Here is a 27,073-nt window from a genome sequence, read left to right as displayed (position 1 = left end):
TCCTAGCTCCACCTCCCAGCTCTAGGACTAGAAGTGTCCACCCCAATGCCTTTTTTTTTCATGGGGTTCTGGGCATTGGACTCGGTTCTTCTGTTTGCACGGCAGGTACTTTACAGACTGAGCTATTACTTCAGTCTTCTGCTTGCTTCTGTTGTCACATGACCTCCTTGCTGTGGGTTCCTTCTAAAGACAATGACAGCTGGGTTTAGCGCCTGGCCAGATGGTTTGGGATGTTATCTCAAGAATCTTAACTTAGCCACCTCTGTAAAAACTCCCCACCTCCCTCAGTGATGCATGGGGTTCAGGACATGGGCATCTCTTTGCAGGAGCTACCATTCAGCTCATCTCGTGGTCCATCATTAAACTTTGGAGATGTCATCTATATTGAATTTCCTAGACGACCGCTGGCTCTTGCCCTGTCCTCTCTCCCTCGGTCACATGCTTTTTGTCCCTCCTCATCCACAGCTAGATACCTGCTGCCCTCCCAGCTGGGTACTCAAGACCCAGAGACTTGAAAAACAGTCTGGTGCTGCTGATGGACTCAGTCCTACCTCGTGGCTCACATCTGCCCTTTCCAACCCTCTGCCCAAACCTCTGGTGGCCCAGATATCAGGGCTGGCAGGCGGAGTTGGAGCCACCACGGGGATGTGGGAACTTGGGTGCTTCTGGTCTCTGGAGGGCTTGTGTTATATTTGCACTCACTTCCATAACAGAGCCGTAGATTCATGAGAGATAAAGAGAGGCAAAGGGAAGAGGAAGCGAAGAGAGACAGAACTCTGGCTGCCACCCACTCTGCCCCCTGGGAGAGTGTTGCTAGGTCTGTCCATACTTCAGGATCCAACCCCATCCCCAGGCAAGGCACAGCAGTTAGTGTGACGAGTGACTCCTGTAACAGAACAGATCGCAGGACTCCGGGTGCTGAGTGCTAAAACTGAGCCAGCCCTATGGACAAATCTGTTCCCTGGAACCCTCTGGAGACCAGCCCCTCAGGAGGCCCTGCACAGTACTGTGCTTGGGGTTCGTGTTTTCACCAGCACGATTGTCCTCAGCCTTTGAAAGCATTAGATTTCCTAATGGCCTCCCACACAACTGTGGTTCCCTGAAGCACCCTGCATGCATGTTCTTTACGTGTGGTAGTCACATCCTTCAGACCCTAATGACCCAGTATTGGCCACCTGGGGGCGCTGTTTACCCCCAGTGAATGTGCCTGGTGTACAGAAACAGATCTTGCTTCCCTGTCCAGGACTCAGGATCTGGATGAAATGCAGATTGGGATGCCAGGCTCCGAGGTGGGATCTTAGGCTGCATTCCAACAAGCTCTAGGAAAGACTGATGCTGCCCATCCATAGAACAACGTGGCCGGTGGTTCTGGAGTACCCGGGAGTCTGTGAGGATGAGCTGCTCACTGGTAGACTCTGGTCAAGCTGGATTCTGTCCACCTCAGTGACTGTGTGTGCTGCCTGCTGTCTGGCATGCATCTAGAATTGTCCCTCAGTCCTGACTCTATCACCATTCAGTTCCGCTCACAGTCAACCCCTAAGGAACTGCCCTGCCACTCAATGTATAGCACCCCCATCCCCAAAGGGGAACCCTGTCACCTCTCTCATTGGAAGATTTGTGTTCCTACTTACATTACCTCTGCCACTATTAGAATACAAGTCAGCTGAGCACGGAGACCTGTCAGGTCCATATGGTTGACTGCAGGATGCCATAACCAAACAGTGACTGGGCTAGATATGTGTGTTGGGCCTGGGTGCATGAATGGGTGGACGGATGGATGAACTGATGAATGGGAGGTGATGGATAGATGGTATGTAGATGTATGTGTGCATGTGTATGTGACTAGCTGGGTAAAATGATATCTGGGTAGGTGGATTGACGAATGGATAGGTAGATGGACAGACAGACAGATAAGTGGATGCACAAATGTGTGAATGAGTGAGAGTTGACAGTGTGGTTTTAGGAAACCATTGCCGGGATCTTGAAGGCTCAGTGATGATGAGGTCACTCTAGGAGAAGCCAAGAGCACAGAGTTGTCACTGATGCTGTCAAACAGGGAAAAGAGGCAGGGAACATCCTGAGCCAGGAGAAAGCTAACCACAGCCCACCTTCCCACTCCTGCCCTCCATCCTGGGCTATGGCCCCCAGGATCTACGCTGGGGGTGGCTGTTGGGCAAGGTAAGTTTGAATTAGGGCGTACTTCCAAGATCCAAAGGGTTCTGTACTAGAGCCACCCCTGGGGCATCCCACAGGTACATTTGACCTTGGCGCCTACGGAAGGAGCAGCCAGGAAGAGCCTCTGCAGCTTCGGAGTGGACCGATCCAGGTTTCCACTCCGGATGGAATCTGTCATTTTTGCTGGGGGAGGAGAGCATTCCCTTTCTCCAGGCTTCTCTTTAATTATGGAATCTTTGACATATAGAGAAAAGTACAGAATGCAGTAAAACACCAGCCTGGGGACCGATGGCAGAGGTGGACTCGTGCACATTTAAAAGCTCTCTCAGGTCCTCCCAGCCTGCCTCTGTTGTACTTAGTCTGATGTCCTGTGGTCCTGGGGTCAGGGGATAGGAAGCAGGCATACTGCCACAGGTAGGTAGTGGAATTAGGGTGTCATTTTCATCCCAGCGAAGCCTCACCAGCTCAGCCATTACACAGCTGCCAATTGTTTGCTCTCCACACTTAGAAACAATAGATTCCAATAAAACCCACCCTTTGCCCTTCTGCTACATGCCCCCCTTTCTGCTCTCTACCTGGAAGTTATCTCCATCTTGAGCTTGGGGTGGACCATTCTGGTTTGCTTTATAGCTTACCTATAAAGCAAAACTCTAAATACATGCAACAACTCATAAATCACAATTTATATCGTCTCAAGACAATGTGTGTTGTGTGTCTCTCCGTAATCAGACGTCTAACCACTGGGCTTGTTTCAAAAATTGATATGAATGGCATTCTCCTGCTTTGGGCATTTGATTTATGTTCTTAACTTTGTTCTGGTAATTTCCCCATGTTGCACGTGGATCCTCTCTGATGTGTGCATTCTCCATCATGGGATGGTGATGTTGATGCAGCAGCAAGCCTTCGAGCCATAGCATAGTGAGCTCCGGGGCTGCCTCTCCAGGCAGTTATAGGACAGCGTGCAGGGCCGGCTGGATTTCTTCTCTCTTCATCTTACCAGCTTGCCAGTGGGGTGGCCTGCTCCTCCATATCTTGGATATCATCAGACTTTGCCTGTATGTACTCAGGGGCCACCGGACTGTGACTCAGTGACCTCCTGAGGTGGCATGTGCTTTCTCATGGTCACGTGCAGGCCTTCTCTGTGTGACGTAACTACACAGGCACTGCTGTATCCCTCTGCTTTCGTTAAGGAATTTAACTCTTTCCTAACCCTTTCCTCTTCATCTCCAAGTCCCCAAATGTCAAGATGCATTTTCCTAAATGTGCTCTAAACCCTCGTGCCTGGCCCTGGGGACTTTTCTATTTCCAATACCCACAAAGATACTTTCTCCTAAGAATGTTTTGTCTTTCCATAGTGAGCCTGTGGGTGGTGTGTCTCTTGGCAGTGTGCCAGTCTTACCTTAGACATCATTTTCCCAGCACTGGACCAGCAGTGTGTTAGTTGCTTCAGGCAGGTCTCAGGGTCACTTGTAGCAGCGAGAGAGGGCATGGGATCAAGCGTTGCTGTGGCAGGAGCAGTTCCAGGAGATTCGGCTATGCACATTAGCAAGCATGGGAGTGGGAAAGGAAGGGTGGAGCCTGTGCAAAGGGCTCAGCATCTCTGCACACATCCTGCATTCCATGCAATGGTCTCAGGCAACTTGCCACCTTCCTTCATATCATAATCTTTTATTTTTAATTCATTTCATTAAAAAATTTAACTGTCATTAATTTGTTTAATTTTCATTTCTATTTAGTTTTTACAAATAAATGTTAATACTCAAGCTTTGTTATATTGTGCCTTTGTTCTGTTGATTAAATCCTGGGGTAGAATTCCCCAGAATACACTGTGGGAATCTGTTCTATCTTTTGCTTTCATGTTCCAAGAGAGCTGGGGTTTGAGATTTTCAGATCATGTCTATTTCCCTGTGACATCACTGAATTGGGATATCATTGTATTTAAAACTAGATTTGATTCTATCTTTCCATAACATCTCCCTCACACCTCGTTCTCAAAATTCACATGCTGCCCCTGAGCAACACGCAATGTCTCTTGTCATAGGCTGTGTTAAGGCACCGTGCTCTGTAAATGCCCAGTGGGAGGGATCAGAGCTTTGAGACCCAACGGTTGGACAAATGGCTCCCAACACTCCTCCCTATTAAGAAGGGTGAGTCCTCTGTGGAGACAGAAGCCATGCAGTGTACATTCCAGCTTGATTATCCCAAGGGAGAGGTGGACAGAGCTGGAGGCAGGGTGTTTGACTGCCCACGAGGCAGCTGTGACTCCCAGGGTATACAGTGTCTTTCTCGGTGGCCTGGACGCTAGGACTGGCACAGCATGGGAGTGCTGATGGGTCCTTGTCAACAGGCAAAGCTGAGCAAGTGCAGCCACAGCTTCCAGAGAGGAGCCCTGAAGGAGCCTGCTGTGTCCTTGGTGGCATCTGGAGGGCACCAGTCTTGCACTGTTGGGCTTGTGTTAGCACCCTGTGTGCCAGGCTTTGGCATGCCATGTACATGCACACAGAAGTTGGTTTTGAGCCTTGCTGAGTCCCTGTCCCTCCTGGTGATCCCAGGGGCCTCCTATTCAAGGATCCCCAGTGGTTCAATCCAAACCCATATCCCATAGTTATTACAAAGATGGCTTCTACCCCAAAGATGGCAGTTGTCACAAAGATGATATCTAAAACAGGTATCTATAATGTATATGAATTTTCTGAGGGGTCAGAGATCCCTTATGTCCCCTAGTGGCCTCAGCACATGGCTTCTCATCTGCCCCTGTGCATGCAGAGAGCTGAGTTAAACTCAAACAAGCCTCAGGGCGGATAGGGCTCTCAATAGAGGCCCTGACTTGGAAGTTTTTGAGTCTATTCAATAAATAATCATTTGTTTTGAAGCAGCAGTTTGTGGGCCTGGTGTCCACCTATAATTTCAATACTCAGGATACTGAGTTGATGTCCAGACTGGGATGTGCTATTAGGGACAGACCAACCAGGGATAAATTTGGGTGACAAAGAATTAGTGAAAATTTAAGGACATCCTTCTGTGTCCCTAGTCCCCTGTAACCTCTTATCTACCCATCTACCTATTATCTATTTCCCTCCCTCCCTCCCTCCCTCCCTCCCTCCCTCCCTCCCTCCCTCCCTCCTTCTTTCCCTCATTCCCTCCCTCTTTCATCTAACCTCTTCCTCTACCTTTGGTTTCTCATCCCTCTCATCTTTCCATTCATCTCCCCTCTCTATCATCTCTCTACCCGTTTATCATGCATTCACCCATCCATTTCCTCACCCGTCCTTCCGTACAGCTCTCCGCCCATCCATCTATCCATTTGTGCAGCTGGCTCAGCTGTCTATTGTTCATGCATCCCTTCCACCAAACTTGTAGTAATATGAGCGGCGGGGCTGCGTTCCTGGCACCCGGCCGCCCGCATGGCTAGTTTATGCCCCGAAATAATTACACGGAAACTGTATTCTTTTAAACACTGCCTGGCCCATTAGTTCCAGCCTCTTATTGGCTAGCTCTTACATATTGCTCTAACCCATTTTTAATATTCTGTGTAGCACCATGAGCTGGCTTACTAGGAAAGATCTTAACCTGCGTCTGTCTGGAGTGGGAGAATCATGGCAACTCACTGACTCGGCTTCTTTCTCCCAGCATTTTGTTTTGTCTACTCCGCCTACCTAATTTTCTGTCCTATTAAAGGGGCCAAGGCAGTTTTTTTTATTACTTAACCAATAAAACAACAGATAGAAAGATGACCCATCTCCATCACAAACTATTGGTTCACCCACCATTCTCCATTCATCCATATAACCATCCACTCACTCACCCGGCCATCTTTCATGGTTTGAATATGCAATGCCCCCCACTGGCTTTCATGTTTGAGCAATTGTCCGCATTTCCTGTTAGTTCTCTGCTTTCTGTGTGTGGATTCGGTGTAACCAGACAGCTTCCTGCCTCTAACACCATTCCTTCCCTGCTTGCTGCATTGTCTTCCCCATCATTATAGACTTTATCCCTCTGGAAGTGTCAGCCAAAATATGTCCTTTCTTCATTAAGTTTCATTTGTAAGCATATTTTATTGCAGAACAAGGAAGTAACTAAGACAGTAACAATTCATTATTCTCTCTCACCTATCAACTCACCTATCCATTCCCTCATTCACCATCTACCTATTAATCTACCTGTTCATTCATCCATTATCATCAAATATCCATCTATTCCCTCCATCATCATCTTCCTGTTCCCATCATCCACTTCATCCATTGTTCATTAATCTGCCACCCACCCACCTGCCCATCATTAATCTATTATATCCATTCATCATTCATACATCCATTCATCTACTTATTGCTTACTGTACCTGTCCATCTACCCACTTAGCCATTCATCCTTCAGTATCCACCAATCCATCTGCCACCCACACATCCATCATCCTTTCCATTCATCCTTCATTCATCCTTCATCCTTCATCCTCCATCCACCCATCATTAATCTAATCTATTCAGCATTTTCCATTTGTTATCCATCCAACCATCCATTTACCTATATATACATATTTCACCTATCCATCTAACTTATTCAACACCCCAAATCTACCAACCCATCCAACATCCATCCACCCATTATCATTTCCATTAATCATTAATTCATCCTTCATCCTCCACCATCCATCTAACCATCCCATCATAATCTCATCTAGTCATCACTTTTCATCATGCATACATACAACTATCCATCTATCCATGAATCCGTCCATCATCCACCCAGCCACCCATTCATCATTCATCCATTCATTTAGACTTTCAGTTAGAGTAAACCATAATTGGCACCCAAGACTCTTAAGTATAGAGTCTGTAGATGAGGAAATCACCCATGGCAGTGTGAAACAGTCCTCACTGACAGGAGACTTGAGAAGCAGGGAAGCTCTAGCCATGCCACCCTACTGGAGAAGGAAGATAGTCTTCTCTCCTAGGATCGCTCTGCCTGTGTAGTAGTCATCCCAGTTCCTCCTCACCCTCCCTGATGGTCCTCTTATAAACATCTGTCAAGTTTATGCAGCCACCAGTTCTTTAGTTAGCTTAAACTACACCACAAAGAAATGCTGGGGGCAGCACTGGCCCTGGAGGGTAATGGCAGCATTGTACCATTCTCTTCTGGCCAGGCCTGTAGTGCAGCCTCTTAGTAGGACCTGACTGGTCAGTATTTACCATGGGCTTCACCCTGGCTGTCAGGCTGCCTGCCTTTCATCCATTCCTTCCTCATCCTCTATAATCTCAATATTTGACCCAGCTCTGCTGGACCTAAATGGCCACCCTAGAGTGATGATCACTCTATGGAATGGCTTATCCCATGTACTGCAACAGCTCCCAGAAGCTGGCCTGCAGGTCAAAAGCATGCCTTGGCAGCAGTGTTTGCCTGGAGTTGCCTACCTAGTTGTTTTCATGGGCCCTGGCTTATTGCCTACTGCAGTGGCAATTGTCTCAGGTAGATGAGCCCCAACTCCTTTTATGTCTATGTGACAATAACTATCTTGGATGCTCTTTTGAGAAAAGAAGACGGTACTGGTGGGGAGGTCTTAGTATTCTGAGTCTCAGGCCTGTGTTGAGCCCAAACCCTCTTTGGACGTTGAGACCTTCCCTCTGGAGCTGTTATTGCCTGCACCTGTGTTGGTGTCTCCCTGAAGCCTCTGTGTCTTTCCCAGAAGCCCTTCCCAGTCTCATATCCCACTCTGAGTGGTCGGGTGCTTCCTGCACATCTCCCAGGATGGGGGTAACAACCCACCACATACATGTTCCTCATGGTCATCCCCTGCTTCCTACGATCTGGTCTTCCTGTGTTCTCTGCTTTCTCAGATTCTCAGACCAGAGGTGAGTCTGGGGTTTTGCTGAGCAGAACAGCACCCACAAGGTGTCACTCTGGCTTTCAGCCCCGGGCCTCTCTGCTCCTATGTATACTGGACAAGGCTATGGTCATTTAGGAGGTCTTTGGGATGGGTGTTGACAGATTGCCCTCTAGAAAATTCTCCACCCAAAAAAATTCCTGCTAAATATAACTCATAATCATCCCAGAACTTCAGGAAACTATAAAAAAGATGAGGCGGGAAAGCAATCCCTGTGTTAGTCCCACCCCACAAGATTAAAGCTATTAATATCTGCGATGAATATTCTCTCCAGGCTTTTAGAGATGCAAATATATACATGTTTTATAAATGTTGAATCCCAAAGGAATTATGTATTAAACACTTCTTATGGGCTGACTGTTTTCACAGCTGCTATTTTTAATGGCTGTATAATACACCCTGATCTAAAGAAGGTATTATTTATTTAACCAAGTTCTTGGTTTTAGACATCTGAGTCATTGTCAATTTTCACTAAGGCAAAGATGTGAAAGTAAAGAGCCGTGGCACCCGACCCTACACGCATCACCCTGCGTCTTGGAGTCTACTTGGAATAAGTGCCTGAGAGTGGATGTTCTCTTCTGCATTGGGGTCGGGGTGCTGGGATTCTGACATGGGTGAGCATGTGACGGGTTTGTTGAGGTTGCTGTTGATGTTACCGGGGAATTGAGAAATTGAAGAGTCCTTCAGACAAGAAGAGAACTTCAGGCCCTCCCTCCCTCCTGGTGTGACTGTCTCCTGGCTGAAGGAAGGCTCGGCAGGGTGAAGAGCAGTCATATTCGTGCTTCTATAAATCCTGCGTGAGGACAGTGTGGCCTCTGACCCCAAGCACCTTCCTTAGTGACTTTTATCAATGCTGGACAAAAGCAACTTAAGGAAGGATACAGTCCCTATGGTGGAAAAGCTGTGCCAGGAGGGTGAGGCAACTGGTCACATCGCATCCACAGTCAGGAACCGGAGAGAGGGAAAGAGGGGGAAAGAGGAACGCTGATGCTCAACTCACTTTCTCATTTTCACTATGCCTGGCACCCCAGTCCACAGAATGATGTTACCCATATTCAAGGTGGGTCTCCCTTTTTAGTTAAATCTTTGTGAAAACTGCATCACAGACACACGTGGAATTGGCTCCTGGCGGGTCTAGATCCTGTGAAGTTGAAAATGGATATTAGCCATCATGCCTTGGCTCTGTGTCAACGCCCTGCTGCCTCCAGCACTGAGCTTGCTGCTGCCTGGGATGAGAGAGGTGACCCTCATCCTCCATCAGATTAGCCTGGGCTCACATACAGCCCTGGACAAGGGATCAGGAAGGTGAAAGGAGACAGGCTCTCAGAGCTTGCACAGAATCACTTCTATGTGTCTTAAAGTAACTCACAAAAGCCGGGCGATGGTGGCGCACGCCTTTAATCCCAGCACTCGGGAGGCAGAGGCAGGCGGATCCCTGTGAGTTCGAGACCAGCCTGGTCTACAAGAGCTAGTTCCAGGACAGGCTCCAAAGCCACAGAGAAACCCTGTCTCGAAAAACCAAAAAAAAAAAAAAAAAAAAAAAAAGTAACTCACAAAGAAGAAAAGGTCTGAGATCCGGGCAAAGGTTTGCTTCCTGATAGAGACCATTGCAAACGGATTTAACACCAGGCGGGAGCTAACTGGAACCATTGTTGCCAGCAGGGCTGGAGTGTGAAGAGCAAAGGTCTATGGATGTAAAAAGTTATTTCTAGGCTGCCGAGACTGCTCTAGGGCCCAAGCTAGTGCAGAGAAGGGAGCTGGGACTCACTCCAGGGGGTGGTTTTTCTACTAAGCAGGCTTCCCCTATAGGGACCAGCTGGCCATGGACGCTGAAGGTGTCTGGGTCAACTCTGAGCATTGTTAGGGAGTGGAGGTGCTAAGGCCTCGGGTGGCTCTGAGACCCACAATAGGGGGCCCCAGTGTTGAGTCTGAACCAGGGACCACTGGGCCTTGCCTGACTCAGTTTCTATTGGAGCTTCTGCCACTGCTCTTTCAGCCTCTAGAATGGTCTCCTGGGGTATGTGAATTCTTTCAGGCCTTGTTCTTTGAGTGCAGGGACAGATCTCTCCCAGGGGAGTACTCCCACCTCAACTGCTCTCCACAAACATTGGAGGGTGAGGTAGAGGTAGGCAGAATAGAAGCTAGACTCAGAGGTGGCATGCTGCACCTAGTCCAGGTAACTGTACCCCAGCAATCCAGAGGCTTCGCCAATGGTGTTTTCTTTATGTAAAGACCACCAGACGAATTACCAGCTGGTGTCCTCTGACAGCTCTCCTCTAAGCATGACAAGGACCCAGGTTCCTTCCATATTGTGGCTCTACATACTCCCTAGTTCTGGCTAGTTCTGGGTATCTAATCTGTGCCTGCTTCAGACAGAGGAGTTCAGAACATAAGGACAGCCCATGGGAAGCCCTGCCCTCTTGCCTCAGCCTTGGTCACATGTCTGCTCTAATACAAGGGAGGATCAAAATCATAATGCACTGTGCACCTAGAGACGCACTTACTGTGACCACCTGGCCGGGCCTAGTAGAACCTGGCCATAGTGGCCTTGTTCACATTAGTGTCATGTGCAGAAAAGGTTGTTCCATGGACTGACTGTAGAACACTGGGAATCCTCTTCTTCAGTGCCCACCATTGCTATTTTCACAGCAACAGTCTCCCTCTCCTTAGGGTCCCATGACCCCTGATGCGCAAGGCCTGGCAAAGCGCAGAGCACATCTGAAGGACCTAAGGCAGGTGTCATGGGTCACAGGAGGCTGATGTTCAAGTGTGGCCTCGGACAGTGGTTCTGGTCTTCCGTAGACTCAACCCCACAGCCTCTCTTAGTTCCGCCAATCTTGCCTTGTAGCTTAGAACCCGCTCACCAGCTAAACTCACAGCAACGGCACCCCAGGGAGGGTGTTGGAATTCAGAACTCGCCACCTGCCAGGCCTGTGTGGTATGTGTGATGCCACATGAAGCTTAAGTAGTTCACAGGCTTGGCACTGAGTCACCTGCTGTCTCTACGCCCACCATCCTGAGGACGGCAGGGGGCTACCTGCGCTTTGAAATGTTGCACCAGCAGATGGCCGCCATCACTTCTGTTTGGCTTTGTTTCCCTTTGTGGAGGAGTCTTCTCTGGCCCTGCTCCTGGTTCTCTCTTACACACGCATGCTCTGCTACTCAGTGCCTTCTGCACCGTGCAGCGTTTGATTTAAAATTCGACCTAGGTCCCCAGCAGGACTGCTGGCTGGAGGCCTGTGGAAAGCAGTAGGCTTCATGTGATCAGAGGGAATGGTCTCACCCTGTACCACCTTCCTACTATATCAGCTTCTCCATCTCCTCCAGGCAGGCCAAACCCAGGCTCTCAGATTGGAGATTTGAGTTCAAGTTCTGGCTCTACTTACATGACCTTGGGAAAGCTGCTAGCTGTCTCTGAGCCCATGTCTATGGAATGGAGATGAATGTGTGGCCTTGGTTTGGAGTCCAGGTAATGGATGTAGAATGGATAGGCCAGTGCCTGGTTTCAGATGGTGCTGACATCATTCTTTATCATTCTTTGAGAAACAGCTTACAGGGTTGGGACGGAGGGACCAGGTTCCCAACTCTTGTGGATCTCTTTGGTGGTGGGTACCTCCAAAATGATAGGTCCATCATTGCACTCCACCAGGCACTGGGGGTAGCAAGTGGCAGCCACTGTCCTAGCCCCCAAGTGATCCAGAACCTCTACCACCATTTCCTGTCTCCACATTCCCATCACCTCTCTGGAGACAACTGCCATGTCCTGTCCTTCCTGACCTTTGTCTCCTCTCTGAGCACCTCACCCACATGTAAAGCAGGGTGCTCTGTGGACTGGCGTTGTGGCCTTGGAAGTCTTTATCCTTTGGTGCTCCAAATGCCCATCTGCCCTGGGACACAGCAATAGCCACTTTCCTGCAGGGTACCACATGTCACAGCTGGAGCTGGGTCACTTTCCTCTGTTATCAGCCCATGCCTGTGGCTCTCTGTTCCAAAGCCTGAACCTTCCTGTCAGGTCCTAGCAACTCCCACCTGGACACCGGCCCTAGTCATAACAAGGTCCTCATGCTCCTATCTTGCCCTTAAAGCCAAATTCCAAAGAACAGGCGAGCCCTTCATCCTGCTCAGCTTGAAACTGACCCCTGACAAAGGTCCATGTGACCCTTGGACATACCCCCGGGACCCTCAACCTCCTGTCCCTGGCTAGTCATCCAAAGCCAGGTCCTCTCTCACTCTGGCCACCCCACCTCCCTCCCCTTCCACACCCATCTGTGCTCTAGCTCAGCTCTGTTCCAAGCCCTCTGACCTTCACAAGGCAGCTTCCAGGAGATTGTCATTCTCCCCCAGCCCCCCCGAGCTGCTGCAGACTCTGCCTGAAGCATCTCTCTCCTGAGATCCCGTCACCCCTCTTGTTTGCTCTCTACTGAGTTTCTCGCCGTCTCCTGAAATTTACATACAATGCTTAAAATTTTCGTATTATTTTGACATTATTTTAATGTCATTTTCTTTTCCAAATGTCGTCGCTGGCATTGTTTCTTTGTATGTGGCTCATCTGCTGTGCATGTTAACAGGCTTGTGTGACAGGCTTGAGAGAGCAGCAACCTTCTTTGTCACGGTCATGTGCCCCTCCACCTCCCCACCCCGAGGCCCCATCGCTCCCATCTCTGTGCTTTGACAAGGGCTGCTGGGATAAGCCTGTGGGATAGAGCCAGTCTTCTCAGGGGCGTAGAAAGCCCCACCTCCTAAACCCCACCCCCTGCCCACACACATACTGGTGGAAAACTGAGCATTGGGCTACTTCCTTCAACCTAAGATGCCGGCCTGGACTATTTTGCTTGGATGGCCCAGCCCTCACCCTCACCCAGCACCTGACTTGGGACAACACTGAGGGAGCCTGGGCATCATCCTGCAGTTCCTTCAGGGTGTGGTACCTTCTGTGACTTCTCATGGCTCAGGCCCTTGGGAACGGTAGGGTCTTCTGAGTGTATGAAGGCCAGAGGGCATGGAAGAGTAGGAGTCCCCCTGCCCAGTGTGTAGTTTTGTCCTGTGTCAACACTGAAGTCCCCTACCATGGCCAGCTTCAAGCTGTCAAGCCATGTCCCTGGGTACAGAATGGGTTAGAGGTGTGACCTTCATCCTCTCTCCGCCACCACGTGACTGCAGTGGCTCTCTGCTGTTTAGGGATCTGGAGTCCCGAAGTTTTATAGGAGCTTTTGGATCTGTGAGCCGAGTGTGTAGTTACCCGAGAGGGCATGGTAGGCCCCACAGAGCAAATGGGACATTTTCAGCTCTCCCCAAGAGCTCTGGCCTTATGGCTTGTCACTCTCCCAAACCGTCGTGTGTTCCTCAGCCATGCTGAGTGGCTGGGGCTGGACACTGAGGTGTGGACTGGAAAGTGGCTGTTTCTGGATGTCTGGTTTTAGAACATTCTGTTAGTTCTGAGTCTCTAGTTCCCTGCCCTTTGAAGTAAGCCCCAAGAAGTGGGGTGTCTCCAGGCAGGAAGGCATATGAGGCTCTATCTATGACTCACCTCAGCCTGGGAATCCCTTGACCCCAGAAGTGTGCTCTGACTTCTGCTGACTTCATGCTTTTGTCAGCCCTTCCTAGATGCTAATCCTGATTTCAGAGCTACATATGGAACCTGGATGTACCCAGTCCTCTGTGCTGAGGGAGTAAGGGGTCATGAGGAAAGAGCGAGTAGCTTGCTTTAAGTCTCCCGGTGTGTTGATCACACCACTCCTGGTGGCGGGGGTGGCTGTCTCTGCTGGCACGCAACCCCCAGCATGGGTGCCTACAGCAGCTCACAAGAAGCCCTGTGCTGGCATGACTTTCTCTAGGAGAGTCTCAAGAGAAGCCAGCAGGGCAAGGGACGTAGTCACATCCTGCACGGGCACCAGGAGAGGCTGTCTGCCTTAGGGATCCTGTAAGTTCTCCCACCATATTGTCATTGTGGCTGGATCCCGTTTACCTGTGGAGGGTCACCCAGCTGGCATGTGCTGAGAATAGTATTGTGACCTGAGTTTGAGGGAATCCAGGCTGTGAGGTCTCTATAGATGCTTTGGGGGAATCTAGTGTGGGTGCTGCCTGTGTGGGGGCAGAATAGATCTTTAATCTTCATGAACCTTCTGCTACCTGTGGGCCCAGCTCAGACAACCAGGGAACCCAGATGTACAGGTTCAGGTGTGGCTTCTGGATTCCAGGCTACACGGGCCCCTCCCTGGGCTTGCTTCATCCCTGCAGAGGCCAGCACTACATCCAGCCAGCTTGGCAGCTGGCAGGTTTTCAGGCTTGCTGTGTTCCCCAAACCCCTGATCCTGATCACTGCAAAATGACCAGTCTCCAGAGTCCTATAGGACTGGCCTGGGTGGTCCTGGGCAGTGTCCTAAGTGTCTTCCTCCTGAGATGCCGTCACTGGTTCCAAGTCCCAAAGAATCCTGCCTACCAAAAAGGTCACTCTCTCTTCCTGCCCTTCTTGGGGCTTTCTTTTGTGGCCTAGGGATTGCCAGCCTGAGAAACTGGTTCAGAAGTGGTGTGACTTTCCCTTGTATTCTGAAACTGTTCCTTCTATCCTAATAAGCAGCTTAAGTTGCTAGTCACCCTCCCAGGTCAGAATCCCACGGGTGTCTGGTCCCTCCCAGGTTGGCAGAGGCCTTGTAGGCAGCAGCAAGGCTTTCCAGCAGCATGTAGGTGTTGAGATGCCCCTTCCTTCCTGGCTGGTGGAGGGGCCCGCCCAACCCATAGGCGTGTTTGCCCAGGTCAGCAGTGGATTTCAGACTCACCTTGTGGAGCCTTCAACATGGACTCATACGAAGCCCCCACAGAGGCAGCCCTGAGATTCCAGCTCCATTGGAGGGGTCAGCAGGGGTTCAGGGCTCTCACAAGGACGTCCCTCTTGTACTGGGTTGTGACCTGGGGGAGCCCATCTCCATCAGGCCCACATTTGTTACTGACCTACCAGTTTGAAGAATGTTTTTAGCAAATGAACCAGTTGCCAGACCTTGATCCTGCCAGGAGTTTGGAGGCCATGGACCCTGACAGAGTCCCTACCTGTCTGGATCTATGCTGGATGGTGGCATCTGATGGATCCCCACGGCCTTTGTGGTAGGAGTTTCTGACATCTGTGCACCTGGCCAGGCTTCCAGAGCCCCTGCTTCCACCTTAATTCGGGCACCATGGTCCCCAACTCCAGTTTCTGCATGTTTAATGTCCTGCTTCCCACCCTCACAGGAAGGATCTGTACCGCTTTCAGGCGTGGCGAGGACAGCTGCTCTTCTCGAGGTCCCTTCTGAAGAATTCAAGGTTGTCCTATTGGTCCTTGTCCCTCTGCTGAGCCACTAGGTGAATTTGTGGGTCTGTTACCCTCGGTGGGCTCGTCTTTCTCTCCTCTTGTCCCTCTGCCTTCCACCATGAGGTGCAGGAAGAGTAAAAATTCAGGAGTGTGGATCAGGTGAAGTCCCTGTGACCGGGCATAGGAAATCTGTGCCCTGCCAGCCGCAGTCGGCAGTGGGCCTGTGGGGCTCTTCCAGGAGTGTTCTAAGACAGACTCTTGTGGGCCGTGTGTATGTGGGGACATATTTGATCAGTGGTCTGAGGAGGCAGCTGACTCCAGGCCTGGAGGTTGTGTGAGAGTCAAAGGAAGGGATGAGGAGAGCCCCCCCCCCCCCGCCTGTCCCCAGCTGTAACTCTGGAGGCAGTGAAATGGGCCCAGAGACAAAGAAAGGACATGGCACTTAGCACTTCCTGGCCTTTGGCAGGCCAGGCCTATCTGACTGGTGATGTCTCTCTGGAAATGTCAGGTCAAGAAAGCCATGAGATGTCACATACAACTGTTAGAAAGTGTCCCTTGGGATCACTGCCAGGACAGAGGAGGGGCCTCCTCTCTGCTCTGGCCCAGGGCTCCTGGGGAGAGATGAATGAGCATTGAGTGGTGACTATGGCAACCTCAAGCTGTGCTTTGGGATTGCTTCATCCAAAAGGCTACAACTGTGCATGGCCACCCAGTAGGCGGCTTGTTCACTGCCTCCTACTCCCTTATCTTGCTCAGGGCTGATCAGGGGGACCCAGGTCCATCCAGGCGACAGTGCCAGCACACAGGATTCTAGAATGCCCATGTTCCTGGATGGTGGCCCAGTTCTGTTGCCTAAGAAGCCAGGTGTGGCCCTTAGGAAAGAATCTACCCACGTTACTGGGCAGCCAAGCCAAGGTAGTCTCATCCCCACCCAGGCGATGGGTGACCATGCATGGGAACTCGAGTGCACATCACAGATGTTTGGGCATCAGCTACATGCAGGTCTGGTGCTGGGCTTGAGGCCTTGGTGACATCACCCTCAGGGGCTGTCAATGAGGGACTCATGAGATACTGAAGACTACACACAAGAGAGGCAGGCAGTGGGTACCTGAGACAGACCGGTGCCCCCAAAGGAAGCTTCCCTCTGGAAAAAAACACCCATGGGAGGTGGTGAGGAGGGGATTTTGCAGCCCCGGGGACCACGTTCTTTTGTTAGAATAAAAACAGCAAGCATCATTTGGAGAAAGCTTCTGGTTTATGTAATGCTTGCTTGGTCAGATTCCCCAGAGGCCCTATCGATTCCCAAGATAAGCTTTCCTGATCCTGATAGGTCAATGGGTGCTAGTCTCTAAGGGAAAGAGCTTGAGGACATCTAGAATTGTCTCAATATCCCCTTGAGGCGGGCATGATTCTCCTAGTCTACAGATAGAAAAACTGAGGCTCAGCAGATAAAGGGCCTGCTCACGAGGGTGGAGCTCTTGCTGTGGCCCCTGCCACAGCCATTCCATACCCCTCAGGCCTTCCCCAGAGCTCGCCCAGCGGGGTTTGTTCCCCTAATTTTAAGCACACCCCAGACTACTTAGCACGAGGATGACTGGAGTCTAGGTAAGAGGACAGATTCCCCTTAGTGTGACAAGACACGAACAGGCGTGCTCTGAAGTCCAAATATCTCTCATTGGTGGTAGCCAATAACCCAGGCCCCTCTCCCAGAAAATGCCACTCATGTTCCAGCTACCCCACTGGGAACCAGCCACAGAGATCCCAGCCTGAGAATACCCAATGCCCACCCCGACCTATTGCTAAGCCATTTGCCTGACTAGTGGCAGTCCCCTCTACCCTTCCCTCTGCAACTGCTTTGGCTTACAGCTGGGTGTTCACCCACACAGGAAGCCTCTGACAGGTTTCCCCAGGCCATCAACACCACAGCAGGGCAGGAGAGGGTGACTTACAGGGGAAGGGGCAAGGACTTCCTGTTTATGGCAGGGGTGACAGTTTAGGGCAGAGACAGAAAGGTGAAGCTGTCCAGCATCAGGAGAGCACGGCTTTGAATGTCAGCTCCACTCAACCCCAACTCCCTCCCCAGAACTTCAGTTTTTCATCTATGACATGGGGGTGGGGTAGCACCCACCTCATAGGGTCCCCTTGGGAGGTAGAAGCCTGCAGGTGGGATCAGCCCTGGCAGGCTTTGGGTTCTGGTGGCCGCAGTCATGGCTGCTCTTTGACTCCAGAAGCTGGCTTTTTCCACACAAGACGCTGGCAGTGTTCCACGGCGTCGCACATCTCAGCAGCCTCTGGACTCTTGCACCAAAAGCTAGGGCCCATGACACACTGATCCGTGCCTAGAAGCGGGACCTTGGGGCTGTGGCAGGCCCCCATCTTCTTGCAGAGGTCCGTGGGGTCCATCATAAACCTGAGGCTCTCTATGAGCACAGGTTCATATTCCGCTACGAAGCGGTTGCACTGCAGCACATACGGCAGCGGCAGGATGCGGCAACCACCTTTGAAGGCATTCAGGATGTCCCGCTTGGTGCTCTTGCGATCCAGATTCTGGGAAGATACGCCCAGTATCCTTTTGCATCCTTGGCAAAAGCTGCCCTGGTTTTCTTCATCCACCAGCAGGGCTGGTGTGGTTGCCTCAGCCCTGGAAATGGATCTGGCCTGCCTTCTGTTGTTGCACAGCCGGATGGTCTCACACACTTTCTCTGGGGTGACCCTGGTCACAAGCTGTACCAAGTTGGGGCTGTAGGTCTCCACCAGGGTGATGCACTGCTGGACCAGAGATTCGGGCATTATGGAACATACTCGTTCCAGAGCGTGGGTGACGAGGGCTTCTGTGCTGTTGGTCATGAGCCACTTGTCCATCTCCTGGATCACGTTCAAGCACACATCGCAGGTCAGACCCAACTGCATCTGCATCTCATTCTTCCTCGGCAGTTCCATCTCCAGAGAGGGGACTCCATTCACAGCGGCCATTTGAGCCAGCCGGTGGGCAGGCTCTCTCTGCTCCTCACAGAAGCCCCCCTTCCTGCAGACCTCCTGTGGGTGGAGAATCTGCAGCATTTGCTTAGCGGGGACAAACTGCTGGCGGATGTAGTTCTTGCAGAGCGCAACCAGGCCAGGTCCCAGGGATTCACACTGATCCTGGACAGCTACCTCTGCTGAGGTCAAGTTAGACTCCAGAGAACCCTGGAGTCGGGAGATCAGCTGGATACAATCTTGGCATACAGCACCCCCAAGCATCTGTGATGGGTGGAAGCTGAGGGCCCCATTGGACAAGAATGGAGCCATCACCTCAGTGGCATCCTCTTGGGTTGGCGGGCTCTCTGAGGTGGCAGTGGCTAGGTACCTCTGCAGTGGCTCACAGAGGGTGAGCGCAGTACACACTGGAGCCAGGGCACTCCCTGCGGTTCCACTGAGCATGCCCAGAACAGCTGTGCTATGGATGCCCACCATCATCTTGCACTTAGCTGAAGATTCCAGGCTCGGAAGCCACTCACAGGTCTTCATTAGCGATGCCAAAATGTCAGACTCTGTAGCATCTGGGTTCATCCCGTTACCAGCAGCGGCTGCCACATCCTGGCATATACTGCAGGGCAGGGTCCTGACTGTGGGCTTGCTCCAGACAGCACTCTGGCAGAACCTCACAGCCTGGCACTTCGCAGCTGCCTGCAGATCCTGACACCATACCTCAGAGCCCTTGGCACACTCCTGGGGGCCCGAGATGGGGCTGGCGTTGGCGGCCCCCAGGAGACCAGACAAGAGAATCAGAGCACACAGCATAATGCCTATGGTTCCACTGGCTGCAGCCTCTGCTTGGTTGTGGCTTTAAAACTAGCTCTCCTGCCTGGCCTGCTCAGCAAGGGTCCCGCCTCCGGCTCCTCCCCAGCCTGAGTCAGCGCACCACCTGCATGGGTGCTGGCCCCAACCTCTCTGGCTTCTGCCTCTTGGCCTCTCCACCTTCAGTGAACATCTCCCTCTCTTCCCCTGAGTGATCGCTATTTTCAAAGACTAGCTTCTTCGGGAATGAAGTTTCTTTCTGTTCTTGTCACACCAGGGCTGCAATTCTAGACTGAATTCCTAGAGTGACTTATTTCAAACTCATGGTCGTGTGCTGGCCATAGGCTCTTTCCCCAGGGCCCGCTGTTCAGGGGCTGAGTGGACTGTTGACCCCACAGTGCCTGTGTGAAGGCTGCTGGCATGCAGAGCCTTTCATTCTGGAGACTTCTATGGGAGGCCGAGCGTGGGCTGGTCCCGAGCAGATGCGCATGATGTTTGCTGAGGTTCACATGTACAAAAGGGTTTTGTTTCACTGTTAGGTCATTTGTTATCCTCCGCAATTTTGGAAACAGGCATTAGGCAAGCACAACACACAGGTGGCCAGAACCTCATCCTGTTGATTCTGTGGAGCCTTCTGGAGCCAGACTCACCTGTTATGATTGACATGTAGCTCATCACTCCCGCAGGAGTGGGCAGATCAGGGGCCCTGAGGGCACCATGGAAACCCCACATGCCTTAGTAGCATGAGTCCCACACGTGGGTATCTGTGGCTCAGATCCTGGGGCTCTGGGTGCCCAGAGGAATTCACTTCCTAGCTATGTGGGGCTGGTATCCCAGCTGCCTTTGCAACAGCTTTGCAAAGAATGCAGATGGTGCCTCCTGTTGCCCTCCTTCTAGGAGGCTGGGCTGTAGAGAATGGGGCATGAGATTTGCTGGGCCCTTTACATGTCTGTCAAGGACTCTGCTTCCTTTGGGCCAGGGGAAGGAACAGGCTTGGTGAAGTGGTGAGGCTGGGCTCTCTTAGCTGCAGGGCCACCAGGGCCAGTTGGGTGAGCTGTCCACAGAGGTGGGGCTGCAGACAAGGGGCTCTTATCTAGATCTGACTGGGCTGGCCCGTCTGACTCACCCGACAGCACCTTACCCGGGTGCTGTTTACGGAACACCCACTCACTTTGTTTTCGGGGCTCAGGCATGTTTTCAACCCTACAATCAACTCTGTTTGCCAAACGTGTGACCTGCCGTTTGACTCAGTTTTGATGCCAACTCCCCAGAGTTTATCCAGACCCTGCCGTCAGGGGTTTGGACTCTGGCTCAGTCCTCTCCACCTGCATCTACAATGTCATGGTTCCTTTGCCCCTCTAAAGTTCAGGGCCTGTTAGGAAGACCCCCAGAATGCAGGCAGGCTGACCAGTTTATCCCCCAGGACCCAACTTAGGAACCACCAGGGGAAGGTGCCAAGAGCAAGAGATGGGTAGGACATGGACCCTATCTAGGAGTGTCAACCTCTAGACTATCTGTGGGTTATGCGGGAGCACTGCCCCTTCCAAGCCAGAGTCGTGGGTGAGAGATGGCTGAAAGCCCCAGTACTACAGGCTCTCTGGTGGGCAGCACTGCCCGGAAGCTGCCAAGGACACTAGCCCAAATCACCTTACCAGTATAAGTTCAAGTGTAGGCCAAGGAGCTGTTCAGAACATACTCTAGGCTTAGGGCCTCTGTTGTATTTCGTTTTAATACTGTATCTAATTTAGATGACAGTTGCAGAAGCAATTCAGAGAATGCTTGTACCTTCCCAGGGATACTGATAACATTCATTCTCTCTGCATCATTCCGTTTTCTTCTTATCCATCCAACCATTTGTCTACCAATCCATCCATCTCTCCACCTGTCTGTTCGTTTATCCATCTGTTCATACATCCATCTGTCCATCTATTTGTCTACCTAGTTATCTATTCATCTGTTGTCCACCCGTACACCCATTTCCCATCTCTCCACCTACACATACATTCATTCATACATACATTCATATATCTATTGTCCATCCATTCATTCATCTATCCAGTTATCTGTCTGTCCACTCATTTGTCCATCCACTTTCTATCCACCTTTCCATGCATCCATCTATCCAGTTTTCTATCTGCCTGTTCATCAACTTGTCTATTCATATAGTCTCCCCCCATGTACCCATTTCCATCCATCCATCCATCCATCCATCCATCCATCCATCCATCGATTCAACTATGTATCTGTCTGTCCTTCCAGTTATCCATCAATTCATCATCTGTATATTTGTCTATCCATCTGCCCATCCATTGTTCTCTATGTCTGTCTATCTATCTATCTATCTATCTATCTATCTATCTATCTATCTATCTATCGATCTATCTATCTATCCATCCATCCATCCATCCATCCATCCATCCATCCATCCATCCATCGGTCTAACTATGTATCTGTCTGTCCATCCAGTTATCCATCCATTCATCATCTGTATATTTGTCTATCCATCTGCCCATCCATTGTTCTGTATGTCTTTCTATCCATCCATCCATCCATCCATCCATCCATCCATCCATCCATCCATCGGTCTAACTATGTATCTGTCTGTTCATCCAGTTATCCATCCATTCATCATCTGTATATTTGTCTATCCATCTGCCCATTCCAGTGTTCTGTATGTCTTTCTATCCATCCATCCATTCATCTATCCATCCATCCATCCATCCATCCATCCCATCTATCATCTACTACCCATATATCTGACTGTCAATATGCATAAATCTTTACATGCAATGTGTCACAACTGCTGTGGGCGGCTGTGGGTGAAGGCATTGTGTCTCTTTACCCATTTCTTCCATGTGTCATTCCTAAGAATGAGGGCATTCTCTCCCATAACCACAGTGCACTTATCGAAACTGAGAGCTGCAGTGTTGACCCAGTGTTATCCACCCTACACCCAGGCCAAGCTTTCCAGGTGCCAGAAGTGCCCTGTTCTGAGAGCTTATCTCCCAGGCCTGACTCTACCCCAGTCCTATGATACACTCATTGCACACATTGCTTTGCTCATGTCTGCCTGGAGTCTTGATAGGCAGGCCTTGTCTCTGTCACACTAGGGCATAGGTTGTTATAGTGCCCAGGCCCCTCATTGGTGATGCTTCATGATTGGTCCAGCTAGGTCCTATAGTGGCAACCCACCACAATACTCTGGTCCCTTGTCCCTTACTTCTGTCCTTCCTGGTGACACTCCTGTCCCCTTCCCAGGGCTCACCTTCGCTGTCTAGCCAGGGGTGGACCAAGGATTTACCAATCATTCCTTTCACACAATATTCCCCAGGTGCTTATGAGCCACAGCTCGAGTGGGAGGAGGATGGAGGAAGTGTGGGCAACACCCTTGGACACAGAGCATTGATGAGCAAACACAAAAGGACCTTCCCTGCTGTGCAGGGTGAAAGTGGGGACATGGCAGGAAGCCATGTGGGGTCAACGGTAGAAGGGGGTTCCCTAGAGAAAGTCTTCAAGAGGGCCACCTCAATGGCGTAGTAAGGGCATCAGCCATTTGGTGGGGGATGGGGACATGTGCTGTTCACATGAAGCAGTAAGGAGGGGACAGACTGGATGATCACTAAGCTGTTGATCTGACCCAGAGGAGTCAAGAGCAAGAGGTGACATTCTTTAGGGGGCCTCTGGGAAGGGAGTACCAGGTAGGAATCATGCCTAAGACCCTTGTCTGGTTCCTCTGGGAGTGCCCATCCATGAAGAAGCCTGCAGGTGGTGTGAGGTGAGGTGGGGAAGGACAAGGAACCTGAGGGTGGGATTGGGTGAGCAAAAGACAAGCTAGAGCGGAGGGACTCTGGCCTGTGGGGGCCTCTAGTGAGCAAGTCAGCTGAGGTCTCATCACTGCCCACCCCAAACAGAGCTGGTCCTGTGGATCCACAGAGCCCACTACCTACCTACCAACTCAAAGATAGTCAGCATGCAGGGTCCTTGCCCCTCCCCCATAGCTGGGAGGCCAATCTCGGTCTGGCTAAGTCACTCGTGAGTACAGTGGAGGACAGGCCTCATTACTTCTGAAGTCTTGCTGTACTCCAGCTCTGACCCCTCCTCTGGGTCCACCAGGCTAAGAGGTCAGACATGAGGTCTTGGATTCTGCCCCTCCCATTGCTTTACAACCACAGAGTGGAGGCTGGAGCCCACCAGCCAAAGCCTTGCACCCCTGGCTCCCTCAGGAGCTTCTGGGCCAGGAGCAGGAGTGGACGGTACAGAAGGTCCTGAGGCTGCCTGGCTGGTGACTGCGGCCGGAAGCCAAATATGGTCTAGCTAAGAATAAACCAACTCATCCTCCCTGTTCTAAGGACAGAGTCGGAGCTGCCCCTCCAGGCTCTCGGGGAGCTCTGCAGATGCTGGCTGAATCTGTAGCCGGGTGCCCCATCTTTGCACCTGTCAACAGCTGACTTTCCTTTTTATCCCCATATTTGTTTTCTCCTCTCATAAAGACCCAGTCATGATTAGAGTCCCAGGGGAGAATAGTTCATCTCAGTTTTTTAGTGAAGACCTGAGGTCAGCTGCCAGGGTTACACTTCAGCATACTTTGGGGGACTCTGGGGAGCATACACCAACCCATGACAGGTGTGTCCTGGTCTCTGGTGTCCTTGACCCTAATCTTTCACTATAGCTTAGATTACTCCTGGTTCCAGGAAGCCTGGGGGCAAGGCAATGCAGTAGAAAACTTGTTTAGAGTCCAATATGTTGCTGAGCCCCTGGGATCACAATGCCTGGACGTTTATGAACCCCTCCGTTGCTTGCAGGATATCCTGGGCATTTAGTACTGTGGCTCCATAGACCGCACAATCCCCCAAAGCCAGGACTCAGGCAGATGAGACCCCAGGCTTGAGCCTCTGCTACTGGTGACCTGTGAGCCGGACAGACCCTGCAAGTCCAGGAACCCATCATGGCTGTTAAAATGTAGCATTGTCGTAGGTCCCGAGACTTAGGACCTGGGGACTCTGTGGCCCCATGGTGGCTGAACCCAAATCCTTTTGTAATTCTCTCTCTCTCTCTCTCTCTCTCCTCTCCTCCCTCCTTACTTACTTCCCTTCCTCTCCCTCCCTCCCTCCCTCCCTCCTTCCCTCCCTCCCTCCCTCTCTCCCTCCCTCCCTCCCTCTCTCCCTTTCTCCCTCTCTTCTCTCTCCTTTCCTCTGTCTTCACTTCTATGTGGCTGGGACAAGCCTAGCTCTCCAATACTGGCTATCTTTGTGTTGTCTTTCTTGGAGCAACAGTCCTCCCGACATGTCAGCAGACTCCTCCAGTGTTTCTCAGTTCCCCTCTGTGCTGTTCCAGATCTCAGGTCTGAGGAGCCACCTGGCCCACCTTGCTCTTAAGCACTGGCGGCAGGCAACAGAAAATCCTCACTCAGGATAAGTAGGTCAGCACATCTCAGGTGGACGAGGAGCTGGACCAGTGGGCAGGGTCCCTCTTCCCATGTGGGAAGAAGGAAAGCAGCAGGCCTTAGAGCATCCTGATGCTGGTCCTGGTGGATTAGAGCTGTTCTCATGTGTGCATTCAGCAGTTATTTATCGGGCATCGATTCTACACCGAGTGCTATTCTGGGTGCTGTAGATACTGGAGCTAACTAGATAGACGGCAATCCAAGCTCCTGGGACTTACACTCCAAGGGAGGGAGTGGGAATTGAGCAATGAACACAGTAAGCGTGGTAGTGGAGAACAGGGCAGGGAGCCAAAAGAAACCCTACAAGTTGCAAGGGGACTGGGAGAACCAAGAGCATGTGGTCAGGTATGGCCTTGATGACATGGCAGTACTTGTGTGAGGATTCCAGAGAAGGCGTGGGAGAAAGCCAGGAGGGAGTGTGATTGTGTACTAAGCAGGGAGGTTGGCATGTACAAAGGTCCTGAGGTAGGTGGTACAGGAATGGCAAGGAAGCAGAAGTCTGGGACAGAGTGAGTGGGGGAGGGAGTGGGAGGAACCAGAATTAGAAGAACCACACAGTAAGGATCTGGCTTGACCTCTGAGGGAAGTAGGGGACCACTGCAGGGGTTCAGGCAGAGCAGTGGCATGACCTGACAGGACCTTTGTGGTCCTGAGGCAAGGGTGGCAGTCAGGAGAGCCAGTAAGCAGGAGTTAGAGGCAGTAGGGCCCAAGGGGTGGCGTGGGCATGGGTGGTGACCTTGAATTCCAAATCTGCTGGCGGATGGATTTTCTGGTTGTTGCTTTAAATTTGGGACAGGAGAGAAAGCATTTGAGGCAGCCCATTTGGCCTGAGCTATGGAGAAAACTGGCACGAGGAGGGGCTTAGGCAGGCACACCTGTCCTGGGTATGTCATTGCGTCACCCAAGGGAGAGCGAGTGCCTGCCCAGGGTGAGGTGTGGAGGAAGCCAGGGAACACAGGGAATGGGGCCACACCGTGGGCAGTGGGAAGGAAGGATGGGCGGGCACAGGCTTACACCATGGGGTAGCTGTCCCTCCCCATGAGGGACATGCGGAGGAGCACACTGGACTAGGGCAGGAAGAGGGGACGGGACTAACATAATATGGACAACATCCTGTGGTACATCAACAGGGATGTGAACCCCCCTCCCAGGAGTTAGGCCTCAGCAGGGAGCTGGCTCCAGAAACAAGGGTGGGATCCCCGTCTCTGGTGGCAGTTGAGGTCTGAGATCAGGCTGTTCAAGTTGGTGGTGGGAACTGGATGAGGGGAGCCAGAGATGGCTGGGAGCCCAGGAGAAACATTAGGTGTAATTTACAGGGACGTGGGAGTGGAGTGCACGGCTTGGCCTAGTCAGGTAGAGATCTGTGAGTAGCCATGGTTGGGCACCCTGGCCTTGCTATAGATGCCAGATGGGAGGCAGGAGCAAGGGAGGCAGTGGTGGGCTGTTGGGAACAGGGGGCCTTTGCTCCCAGAACGTCGTGACCTCTGCCAGTTCCACAGGTGCCTTGCTCACATGCGCCTTCCTCACGTGTCTCAAATGCCCTCTAATCAGGGTCACACCTTGATGTGCTGGAGTGTTAATTCCCTGGGAAGCACTGCACTCTGGGTGGGCTGGATGGGTCATTTGAACTTCCACCCTGGCCTGGGGCAGGACAGAGGTGAGACTGGCTGGCCAGGTACTGGGAGCACACTCCTACGCCAAGCGCCAATGCCTACCTCCCGCCTCTTTCCTTCTTGTCTTTCTCCTTTGCCTGCTGTCTGCCCTTCCCTCCTTGCCTCTCTCTCTTCCTCAGTTCTTCTCCTTTCTTCCTCCCCTGTGGTTTTAAGTGCTTCGTTATATTTTCCTTACAGTCAGTGAGAGGGGCTGGCTTATTGAGGAAGGAGGGATGTAGGGCAGAGGCAGAGAGAAAGGCAGGGAAGTCACAGCTGAGACCCCTGAGTATCCAAATTGTTGAGTAAGGCTGGCCTGCCATGGGGGCTACACTGATCCCAGCCTCCCGCCAGGCCCTGTCCCCAAGTGAATGCCCTTCCTTCCTAAGAGCATGTGCCTTCTTCTGGGTCTGCTGAGGCAAAGTATGGCACAGCTACCGCAGTAGGAGGAAGCTTGTCTCTTCATTCTCAGACCGCGTCTTTGATCTAGGTGACTTTGTGCTTTCACCATCCCCTAGGCTGCCATAGGGATGCAATGAAACTCAGCATACAGAGGGCCCTGAAGAGATCCCAGCATCCCTGGGGTAGGGTCTCAGTCCCACCTTCACCCCGCTGCCACTAGCTCTGCCCACACAGCTCCATCCTCATGCTAGGACATGCCTTGCAAGCAATCCCTTGGTGGGACCTTGTGCCTGGGGTGGCTGGGATTGCGAAGGAGGATCTGTTTCAGCTTTGGGAGCATCCCTGATGCTCGGTGTCCTGCTGTGGATGCAGCATCCATGCAAAACTCTGCCACTGCCCTTCCAGGCTCTCCTAGGCATCCAGACTCCCCTGCATGCTGTCTCTGAGGGAGGGTGTGTGGTTGA

The 27,073-nt window shown here is 51.5% G+C and overlaps 2 protein-coding genes across 4 annotated transcripts in view; one reads left to right on the top strand and one right to left on the bottom strand.

Moving 5' to 3' along the window:
- Window positions 1-27,073, top strand: part of Sorcs2 (sortilin related VPS10 domain containing receptor 2) — a 383,934-nt gene that overhangs the window by 170,997 nt on the left and 185,864 nt on the right. The window lies entirely within an intron of this gene.
- Window positions 17,544-19,121, bottom strand: Psapl1 (prosaposin like 1). The gene has a single exon (XM_057771884.1). The coding sequence runs from the start codon at window positions 19,116-19,118 to the stop codon at window positions 17,544-17,546; it is 1,575 nt and encodes a 524-aa protein (XP_057627867.1). The 5' UTR covers window positions 19,119-19,121.

This window comes from Chionomys nivalis, chromosome 6, assembly GCF_950005125.1.
Source record: "Chionomys nivalis chromosome 6, mChiNiv1.1, whole genome shotgun sequence".
NCBI classification, from domain to species: Eukaryota; Metazoa; Chordata; class Mammalia; order Rodentia; family Cricetidae; genus Chionomys; species Chionomys nivalis.
This window is presented reverse-complemented; position numbering and strand designations above follow the sequence as displayed.